At 43.7% G+C, this 11577-nt stretch overlaps 1 protein-coding gene across 1 annotated transcript in view; it reads right to left on the minus strand.

Annotated features, from left to right (window-relative positions):
* Positions 1-3540, minus strand: part of NAPEPLD (N-acyl phosphatidylethanolamine phospholipase D) — a 62993-nt gene extending 59453 nt beyond the window's left edge. The window contains exon 1 of the mRNA XM_073619604.1: positions 3307-3540. Within this exon, the coding sequence (XP_073475705.1) occupies positions 3307-3518 (212 nt within the window). The 5' untranslated portion in view covers positions 3519-3540. The remainder of the gene's footprint in view (positions 1-3306) is intronic.
* Between the last annotated feature and the right edge of the window lie 8037 nt (positions 3541-11577).

The raw sequence follows: 11577 nt of genomic DNA on the forward strand, positions 1-11577 counted from the left end.
TGCTCTGGTTCGCTCATGTTGTCTCCCCAGTGGCTGGTTTCGGGGATGAGGAGAGAGTGCCAACAATGGCTGGAATACCTAGGAGGGGATGTCACCCATAGACATACAATGGGGCATACGTTGTCTGCTATCCTTCCTCTCCCCTAAAATCAGTGCTGGGAGAAGATCATGTGCATGGACCAGAGCAGCCTCAGATTAGGCAAGTGTAGAGCTGCATGATTCTAGCTAAAATGAAAATCGTGATTTTTTTGCTTAGAACGTACGTCACCATTATCTCAAGATTCTCGCAGCTTAACATCATCTTTCACATTATACAAAAAAAAAAAAAAAAAATTTAAATTGGGCTAACTTTACAGTTTAGTTTTTTCTTAATTCATTAAAGTATCTTTTTCCCAAAGAAATTGCATTTGAAAGACCGCTGCACAAATACAGTGCGACATAAAATATTGCAACAACCGCCATTTTGTTCTCTAGGGTCTATGCTTAAAAAAAGAAGAAAAAAAAACACCATAATGCTTGAGGGTTCTTAGTAATTTTCTAGCAAAAAAAAAAAAAAAAATACTGATTTTAAACTTGTAAGCAACAGGTGTCAGTAAAAAGGTTGTCTTTAAGTGGTTAAACTTCCCTCATTTACAGATGGAAGTTCATCTCTTTGATCTAAGAAGGAAATGTTACTATGTTTATAGTTATCTCTGCTGTTGAGATAGATAAACTTGGCAGGCTGCCTGGATTTTTTTTTTTGTCAGAAGTAAGCAGAGAACTTTTCACTTGTTACATAGAATCCAGAAAACACTGTTTTAAGATCGGGAGGAGGGTAGAATCACAATTTTGATTCTTTAACAATTAATCGTGCAGCTCTACAGCATTTTCCATACAGAGGGCTTAGAATGGGGGTGGGAACTGGTTTAAGCTTAGTTAGGTACTCTGTCTCTTCCACGGCCACTTCCTACAGCAGCTAGAGTCTATAATACCCCACGTAGTAGTCTTTCAGACTCTGCAAATGATGGAACTTCCTTCACAGCTCTGATGGTGGGTGGGACTGAATTATTAGGATCACGATTCAAATTCAATCCTGCCCAGTTAAATATGCAGACCTGTGTGAACAGGACCTCCAACCCCTCAGATCCTGCCCTCCCAGAGCCCTGCTCTCTAACCAAAGGATCATGGGAGATGTAGTATCAGAACTGGTAAAAGGAAAGAAACAGGAAGTCCGGGAACTTAGAAATTCAGCCAGGAAGAGGAGTGACATTACAGACATAGAAACCTGCTGTGTAAAGGGGGTAAGTTACACGCAAACTGACAGTAGGGTTGTGATTCATTTACATGCACAATGCATCTGTTGTTTTTGGGAAGGAAAAGTTGGAGGTCACCTTACATTCAGCACTATGCACTGCATTTGTATGCAGCACACACCACCACACATGGGTGGAAAATCGACTACAGCAAGCAGAATCTGGAGTTGTAGTGCATAGTAACCAACCAGCTTCTTGCTTCAGTTTGTTCCATAAAGCTTTGAAAATGAAAACTAGAAGTTGATAGGTTACATGCACAACTGCTCCAGATTTGGTCTGCTCTAGTCATAGTAACCCCCCCCCCCCCCCCTCACTGTTATGAACGTTCTCCATGCACTGGACCTGTATTGAACTATCCCTAAGAGAACACACTATATATATATATATATATATATATATATATATATATATATATATATATATATATATATATATATATATATATATATATATATATATATATATATATATATATATATATCTCACTTCCTGGCTGTAGGACATCCTTAGGTTGAAGTGGTTATACTGGGATGACGTCTGCAGCTACAGGCACCATCCCGGTATCTTATTTTTTAGCCAGGGATTCCCTTTTATGTAAAAGCCATCCTAGCAGCCGATTAGCCGCAGGATTGCTTTTACAGGCAGCGAAAGGGGATGTCTGTCCCCATACCCTTACCCCCAGCCTCTCTAGGTTCCCTCTATGGTCCTGGGAGGCCAGAAGCAACGTCATGATGTCACTTCCGGTTCTGGCAAATGTAAACTCTGCCATTTTTTTTTTCATGGAAAGCAGAGATCAAGTTTTTTTTTTTTTTTTTTTTTAATCTCATACTTTCCATTGTAGGGGAGAAATGAATGCCTTATCTCTATTACAAGGGATGTTTACATTTCTTGTAATAAGACTTAAAAACGATCTATAAAAAACAGCACCCGCATATGTAAACGGTGTTCGCACTACACATGTGAGGTATCGCCGCAAACATCAGAGCGAGAGCAATAATTCTAGCAGTAGACCTCCTCTGTAACCTTAACCTGATAACCTGTAAAGAAATTTTAAAGCGTCGCCTACGGAGATTTTTAAAGTACTGTAGACTGGCGCCATTCCAATTTAAAAGCGTGACATGTTAGGTATCAGAATTACATCTTTTATATTTTACCAAAAAAAAAAAAAAAAATGGGTTATTGTGTTTTTTTTTGGCATTAAAATTCATTAACCACTTCAGCCCGGGAGGATTTACCCACTTCTTGACCAGGCCATTTTGTGCAATAGATCTGTGCGTTTCTCCAGTCACGCAGTACCCCGTTTCCCTGTTTAGCAGAAAGACAGGATCTGTGTGATCTCCCCTGCTTATTTACACAGGCAGATGCCTGTTTTGTCACTGCGGAGGGGAGGGGAGGGGGGGGCGCTGATCGCGGGTGGCCAGCGGACATTGAGTCTGCCGTACCAACTGATGGGCTCCCCCCTGCTGGCCAATTGAGTTCACGAGCCGACATATACCTATGGCGATTCACGGGAAACTAGCCAACCTGCCGCAGTATGACTGCAGCTGGTCGGCAAGCGGTTAAAGTGTATCCCCCCCCAAAAAAAAAAAAATTATGCTTGAAAAATTGTTGCATATATACTGTGCAATATTAAAAAGAAAAAAAAATGCAACACCCACGATTTTATTCTTTAAGGTCTCTGCTAAAAATAAAAAAAAAAAAAAGGGGGGGGGGGAATATACGTTTGGGGGTTCTGAGTAATAATTAACAAAATTGATGATTTTTACATGTAGGAGAGACATGCCAGAATTGACCTGGTAGGGAAGGATAAAAAAAAGTAGAAAAAAAAAGGGGGAGGCTATGTGGGGAGTGTAACAGGCTTATAATACACAAGTGTGTCCCCAGTTGTAAAGTTTGTGTAGGATCCTATGGTGCCCCCCCCATACACGGCCATCATGTGACCACGCCCCCTTCACCTGCACTCTGCTCTATAGGACGGATCATACACCCCTCCGTCCATGCTGTGCCCGCTCACCTCTCCGCCTCCTCCACCCGCTGCTCCTCTGCCATCGCTCCGATCGCCCTCTGCTGCTCGGTCCGGGGCACACCGCACAGATCGCCGGCCCTGCAGTCTAAGAAATAACCGTCAGTCCGATCCGTGCCACCAACCGAGGCTGCGGGCTGAGATACTACCAGGAACTGCACACAGCTCCGGAGAAACGATCGGCTCCTCCTCACCAGCAACATATCACTGCCATCCGCCCGCCCCCTCCGTGACGGCGATCAGGAGGGGGAGGGGCTGATCTGTCTACATACCTGATCACTGTCAGGGAGGAGTCCGTGTGATCACCTCTCATATACGTGATCACAGAGAAGTCTCCTATAGGGAGACAGTGTATAGGTCAGCAGGGTACAGCATGACACCAATGTCTCTGGTAATGTGCCCCTTACTTTGGTGTCACAGATCTTCCACAATGGCCAAACGCCTATCACTCCAAGTGTATATAGACAGGGAAGACCTAAAGTTTGCTAGATCTCAACTCAGAGCTAAAAATATGCCCACATATCCTAAATCAGTACAAAATCATATACAAATTAGGGCTGCCACCTTTTCTTCCAGTTAAACCCCAACACTTTAGCAGAGCACAGCATTTTCTTTTCTTTTTTTTAACAGCATATACTATGCAGTATATACATTTTGTGATTAAATAACATTTATAATCATATGAAGTTAATCACAAGAGCCTGTCTTACATCAGAGTCCACAGAGTTCCCCTTTTAAATCTGAATCCGCAGAGTTCCCCTTTTTAACCTGAACCCGCAGAGTTCCCCTTTTTAACCCGAACCCGCAGAGTTCCCCTTTTTAACCCGAACCCGCAGAGTTCCCCTTTTTAACCCGAACCCACAGAGTTCCCCTTTTTAACCCGAACCCGCAGAGTTCCCCTTTTTAACCCGAACCCGCAGAGTTCCCCTTTTTAACCCGAACCCGCAGAGTTCCCCTTTTTAACCCGAACCCGCAGAGTTCCCCTTTTTAACCCGAACCCGCAGAGTTCCCCTTTTTAACCCGAACCCGCAGAGTTCCCCTTTTTAACCCGAACCCGCAGAGTTCCCCTACACTGTAAGAGGGGACTCTGCAGACTGATTTAAGGGAGAACTCTGGGGACTCTGACCTAAGGGATGCTCTGGGGACTCTGACCTAAGGGATGCTCTGGGGACTCTGACCTAAGGGATGCTCTGGGAACCCTGATTTAAGGGGGAACACTGAGAACACATTACACTCTTGGCTTAGACAACTGCAGACAGCAACCCTGATGGGAAGCCAGAGTCCGGTCTGAATAATGTGTCCGGGTTTCAGATGGTCTGAAACCCGGACACATGATTCAAAACCCGAACTGTCTGGATGAATTCCAGACAGGTGGCAAGGCAACCCTAATACAAATGTATAGCGCATTAGCCACCCCATCCCCCGAAGCTTTTACCCCCTTCATGACCAGGCCATTTTTTGCGATGCGGCACTGCGTCGTTTTAACTGACAATTGCACCTTCGTGCGATGTACCCAAACAGAGTTTATTTCCTTATTTTCCCCCACAAATAGAGCTTTGTTTTGGCGGTATTTGATCACCTCTGCAGTCTTTATTTTTTGCGCTATAAACAAAAAAGGAACGACAATTTTAAATTAAAAAAAAAAACTATTTTTTTTTACTTTCTGCTATAAAACATTCCCAATAAAAAAAATGTAAAAAAAATCTCATTTCTTCATCAGTTTAGGCCAATATGTATTCTGCTACATATTTTTGGTAAAAAAATCCCAATAAGCATATATTGATTGGTTTGCGCAAAAGTTATCGTGTCTACAAACTATGAGATATTTTTATGGCATTTTTTTTTTTTACTAGTAATGGCAGCGATCGGTGATTTTTAGTGGGACTGTGACATTGCCGCAGACAAATTGGACATTAAGTGACACTTTTTGGGGACCAGTGACACCAATACTGTGATCAGTGCTTAAAAAATGCACTGTCACTGTATAAATGATAATGGCAAGGAAGGAGTTAACACCAGGGGTGATCAAGGGGTTAAGTGTGTCTGTGGGAGGTACTTACTAACTGTGAGGATGGATTCACCAGAGAAAAAGAGAGATCCGTGTTTCAGCTTAGCTGAAACACAAGATCTCTCTTTTGCTCCCTGATAAATCAGCGGTTTGCCTTATTTACATAGGCATCTCGCTGCTCCGTCTCTCCACTGAACAACTGGTGATGGCAGCCAAGCCCTCTGATTGGCTCAATATTCATGTTCAAAAGTTTCATGAACGTCACACCTGAATGTTATAGATGTGACACTTGTGCAACAGTTGTCCATTATCACTGGTCAAAGGCAAAGTCATATCCAAGTTGCACCCATCCAAAGTTAGCAGGAACTTTGGAGTCATACAAATGTGAATGGAGCCTAAGGGCAGAGGAGATATCTGAGGTCTCAAAGACCCCAGATCTCTCCATAAAGAGTACCTGTCACTGTCCATTGCTGTTTACATTCCTTGTGACAGCAATAAAAGACTGCGCAAATACTGTGTGACATAAAAAAAATGCAAAACCCACCATTTTGTTCTCTAAGGCCTCTGTTAAGAAAAAAAATATGGGGGTTCTAAGTAGTTTTCTAGCAAAAAAATACTGATTTCTAAACAAAAAGTGTCAGAAAAAGGCCTGATCTTCAACTGGTTGGTTATATGGAACTTTTACACTGTACAGACCATCCAATAAAGTGCATCAATCTGCGTCTTTAAATTGTACAAACCATGCGTATTCTAAACAGATAACTAAACTTTGTGCAGAAATAATTGTCCACTGTTCAACCACATTTCTGCATCAACACAAGCGATGTGGATGCAGGGATGCAGGGATCTCCTTCGCTGAGCTATTATATTCTGACCACAGGGAACCCCCTCCCCTGTTTAGAATACACCAATCAACAGCTGATCAAATGCTGGTGAATTTCAAAAGGAGTATATCCAGCTTAACATTGTCAGTGATAATAAGCCCCAGTTTACTTTTGATGAATTTCAGTTGTTTATAAAGTGCAGTGGAAATAAGCAAGTACTAAACTCTGTTGGAAAGAGGCATACAATCTATAAAAGACGCACTTAGATTTACATCACAGACCAGTGGAACACTAGTACAAATTCACAGCAGCTTAGAGGTTAGCGCCTCTGCCTGTGAGCTCTAGATTGGTTGGGTCGAATCCCAACCGTGATGCTACCTTCATGGTGTTTGCTTAGAAACATAGAAAAATGACAGCAGAAAAAGACTGAGTAGTCCATCGAGTCTGCTCATTTTTTTGTTTTGTTTTGGGTTTTTTTAGTTTTTTTTTTTTTTCTTTAACCTTGTTGTCTGACTATAGAATTATGTTTATCCCAAGCATGTTTGAAGCCATTTACTGTTGACTGTCTCACTACCTCTGTTGGTTTATTCCAATCATCAACCACACTTTTAGTAAAATAATACTTTCTAAGATTAGTTTTGAACTTTCCTCCAGTTCTTTATTTTGGTTTCATATTGAAAAAACTGCCTTCCTGATCCTTATTCATTGATGTATTTAAAGGTTTCAATCATGTCTCCCATTTCCCTTTTTTCCTCCAGACTGTACATATTAATTTCCTGAAGTCGCTCTCGATATGTTTTATCCCAGGACCTAAAGAAAGGGGTTTTTTTTTGGGACTTTGAATGAGGTGAGTACACATGGCTACAAGATGAGTCGATATCAAAAATATGTTTTATTGGTGAAACAAGGAACGTGGCAGAATGACAGGATACATGCAGCAATGAATACATTTGTCAATAACATATTACAGACCATATATAGAACCAAACATTAGTAGCAACCAGCCAACCATTGTGTGGTATGGAACAAATCCTGGATGTAATAAAACATACATAGTAGGTGGTAAAATCAAGATAATGTAATGAGTAGAGGCATCTGTATGAGAATAAGTGCATCCAATTAGGCTGACGCGTTTCGCGGATAATACCACTCTTCAGGGGCGGGTGCACGCAAATCTATATAACAAAACATGATTAGACCAGTATGATCCAATGTTGTACCCCTCAATGGGGAGGATATGTACAAAAAAGAAAGGGAGAGAGAGCTCCCGGCCCAAATTGTCTGTACCGGGAGTTGTGGAAGGGACCCGCAAAAGAAGGACCGGGTGCATAGACATGATCCCCAAGAAGATGAAAGACAAAGGTCCAGATAGTGGTGTGAGTGGGCTTCATAATTAAAAATATATATTGGGTATACTGTAAATACTCTTTATTGTGGGAGGTTGCTAGAGCCCAACACCAAAGTGCAGGTAAACAAGTGAGTGGAGAGGAAAATAGTGTGTGAGGAGGAAAGAGCAGTAAAGAGGAAGTGTGTATGTATGTATGTATGTATGTATGTATGTATGTGAGTTAGGGACCTTAAATTGTAAGCTCCTTGAGGGCGGGGACTGATGTGAATGTAGAGTATATATGTAAAGCAGTGTAAATTGTCGGCAGTATAGCTATACCTCAAATAAATACATTTTTTTCATACCCATATCAGAAGTCAGTTTATGCTACAACTAGCTGCATACCTTTAGTGCTACTTATGGGTTACAACCTCTGCTTATATTTAGCATTGTTTAAACCAGATTTTAATCGTCTTGTCAGCAATGGCCAAATTAATGTCACAGAGGAAAGGAAGAGGATCTTGTGACAGCATAGCATTGGACAAACTGGTTTGGCTAGGGTCTACAGAGGATTAACAAATAGCTACCAACAATTGTTACTTAGTAAACATGTCCATGCAGAAAGTAACAGACAACATATCTGGTGTTGTCATATTGACCAGTTGCACAACGCACAGAGACAATGTGATAAACCTCAAACTTGCTTACCTTCTGACTTGCCACCTGTATTTTCACTTATGGCTTGTTTAGTTACACTTATGCATCAGCAAGGCATACCTTGAGCCCCCCGTCACACCAGTGTGACTTGTCATGCGATTTGACAGTTTCAAATCACATGACAAGTCATCCCCTATTGTCCGCATTAGCGGTCAAATCGGTGCGAATCCAACTCCATTTATCAAGTTCAGGTGCGAGTTGCATAGACATCTGTGCATGAAGTAGCACAGATGTCTTCCAAGTCACACCTTTAGTAGCACTGAAATGCTACTTTCAATGTCATAATCAGTGTGACTGGGACAGTGGAAATCTTCTCTCCACTGCCGCCGGGTCCTACCCACAGCATTGATCTTCTACTGTGGTGGTGGTAGTATCAGCTGCTGCAAGCGTGAAAGAGTTGATCCGCTTCCCTTCTCATTCCACCTACCTCCTGAAGGCCGGGTTCACACTGGTACGACACGACAGTCGTACGTCTGTGGATCCGACTTTGCCCTGCGACTTGAAGTCTGACTTTAATGAGCAGGGATTCTACTTTGATCCCGACGATGCCAGGCACTTTGTGTCTGGTATGAATATTTAGGGGAAACTCCACGCCAAATAAAAAAAAAAAACGGCACGGGTTCCCCCCCCCAAAATCCATACCAGACCCTTGTCCAAGAACGCAGCCCAGCAGGTCAGGAAAGTGGGTGGGGACGAGTGTGGAAAAATTGGCCTTTGTGTGTCGTGGCGCCTTCACACCGTAACACTATAGAGGTACTCTTGATGAAAGCAAAAATTGGCCCTGCTGTCAAAAATTGCAATAATATGCACCTGTCAAACAGGTGTGGTAAAATTGTTCTTTGGGTGTCGGTGGTGCCTTCACACCGTAACCCTATAAGAGGTACTCTTGATAAAATCAAGAATTTTCCTTGCTGTTCAAAATTGCAATGATATGTAGCAGGTGCCCTGAATATCTCATGGCCTGGCCAAGCTGACCAGGGTTCTTCTGTGAGAAAGAAAGTGCCTGCCAGAAGCTGCGGTGGAATTTCCCCCTTCCCTCTCCTCTTCTCTCTGTTGGGAGACACACACACAGACACACAGAGCTACTCACTCTGCACCCTAACCTGTGTCCCTATTGGCAGGAGGAGGAGATCCAATGACAGGAGCAATTACAGGAGCAAATCAGGACTTTAACAAGCAGCAGCTGCAAAGTATTCTGGGATATGTAGTCCCCATCAAAAACAGGCCCATAGCTTTCTATGGACACAGAACTACAAGAGCCAGCATGCTCTGGGGGCAAAGGAACTAGAGACTCCATCTTGCTGATCTGAGGAGCAGAGCCGGTACAAGGCAGGGGCAGAAGGGACACGGGCCCTGGGCGGTACCATTTGCTATGGGGGGGGGGGGGCGCAGCCTGCAGGTGAAGTTCTGCCACGGCCGCCGCCCGCCAGTGTGTACAACTAAGACAAGTGACCATACTACAAGTGTCATATTGCATTGCCAGCGCCCAGCGGCACTGTACAAATTGCTGAGTTCGTGCGCTCCTGCATCCTCCCTTCCCTCAGTCCCGTAGTCCCTGCCAGCGCCGTGACATCACTCACGGCCGGAGGCGAGGTGGGAGGACGCAGAGGAGCGCAGGGAGCTGTGTCGGCGCACTGTTACCTCAAGGAGCTGAAGAGCTGAGGAGCTGCTGCCTGCCTGGCTGGCTGGCTCTAGTGTAGCTGCTGCTGGATTCTGGAAGTTAAGGAAGTTAAGGTAGAAGATTTAGATTGCAGTGTGTGCCAGTGTTCTGACTGAACTTGTGTAAAAGTAAACACTAAAAAAAACAGATTAATAAATGGCTGGATTGGGGGAGGGGAGGAGGCTGAGGCGAGGTTAATGACCAATACTCTGCAATACCCCGCAATACTCTGCAATACCCCGCAATACTCTTCAATACCCCATAATACTGTGCAATACTCTGCAATACCCTGAAATACTCTGCAATACCCCGCAATACTCTGCAATACCTGTAATACTGTGCAATACTCTACAATACCCCGCAATACCGTGCAATAACCTGCAATACACTGCAATACCCTGCAGTACTCTGCAATACCCTGCAGTACTCTGCAATACCCTGCAGTACTCTGCAATACCCCGCAGTACTCTGCAATACCCCGCAGTACTCTGCAATACCCAGCCATACTCTGCAATACTCTGTGATACTCGGCGATAACCTGCCATACTCTGCAATACTCTGCAATACTCGGTGATACCCAGCTATACCCTGCCATTCCCAGCCATACTCTGCAATACTCGGTGATACCCAGCCATACTCTGCCATACCCAGCCATACCCAGCCATACTCAGCCATACCCAGCCATGCTCGGCCATACCCAGCCATACCCATATTTGGTATTGGGGCACTACCTCACACAAAATAATGCAAAACTGAAAACTTTAATATGTTCACATGGGCCTTGACAGAAAAAACAGTTAACCAGACCTTTCTACAAGCACATTTGTTGCATTATTATTATTATTTCAAAGTGCCTCCAATAACAATACATATTAAAATGTGTGAGTGAACTCTGTTTCTATCGCATTAAACATAATTGAACTTGTATTGTTTTAAGTATATTCTTGTTTTGAAACAACATTGATTCTTTATTAAAAACGGGGGGGGGGGGGGGGGGGATGGGGGCGCAGTTTGCCATCTTCGCCCTGGGCACCAAATGGCCTTGTCCCAGCACTGCTGAGGAGATTTTCAGACTCCACAAGGCAGAGGAAGAGACTAGACCTAGGGGAGAGGTGCTGCCTCCCAGGTCAGTCTACTGCGTGATTTCAGGCATCCACAGACAGTCGGGGACATCCAGCCTGAGAGAGGGGGATCCCACGTGCAAATCCAGACACACCTGCATCGACAGTGTGAAGCATTCCAGTGTGAGGTGACCAGTCGGGTCACTAGAAGAGCCTGACTGTTTTAGGACGTTCATTTGGGCCTTGACTGCAGGATTGGGTGAGAGGGCTTTTGCCCATTTGCACACAGAGTTGTATGGACACTGTATACAGACATCATCGCTCCTAGTCACCTTGCTGACACCTGTAATCCCACTAGACACAAGGCCATTCAGATACAGAGACACTGTATACAGACACCATTGTCCTGTCACCTTGCTGAGGAAGATAATGCATTCTTTACTTGATAATCCGGGCCAGTTGTGTTGTCTGACCCTGCTATTCAGGATTTTAAGTGCACCAATGAGAGTGGCTAGCTGAAGATACAAAGCCTCATCTTTCTTCAAAGGGACTGAAGTTACTACTGCCATACATGCCCGCACACACTTACTCAGGGCTCTGTATATGCAGTGTGTGTGCGGGAAAGTTATCTGGGAAGCTAAGCCAATAAATATTGATTTGAATAC

This window comes from Aquarana catesbeiana, linkage group LG03, assembly GCF_042186555.1.
Source record: "Aquarana catesbeiana isolate 2022-GZ linkage group LG03, ASM4218655v1, whole genome shotgun sequence".
NCBI classification, from domain to species: domain Eukaryota; kingdom Metazoa; phylum Chordata; class Amphibia; order Anura; family Ranidae; genus Aquarana; species Aquarana catesbeiana.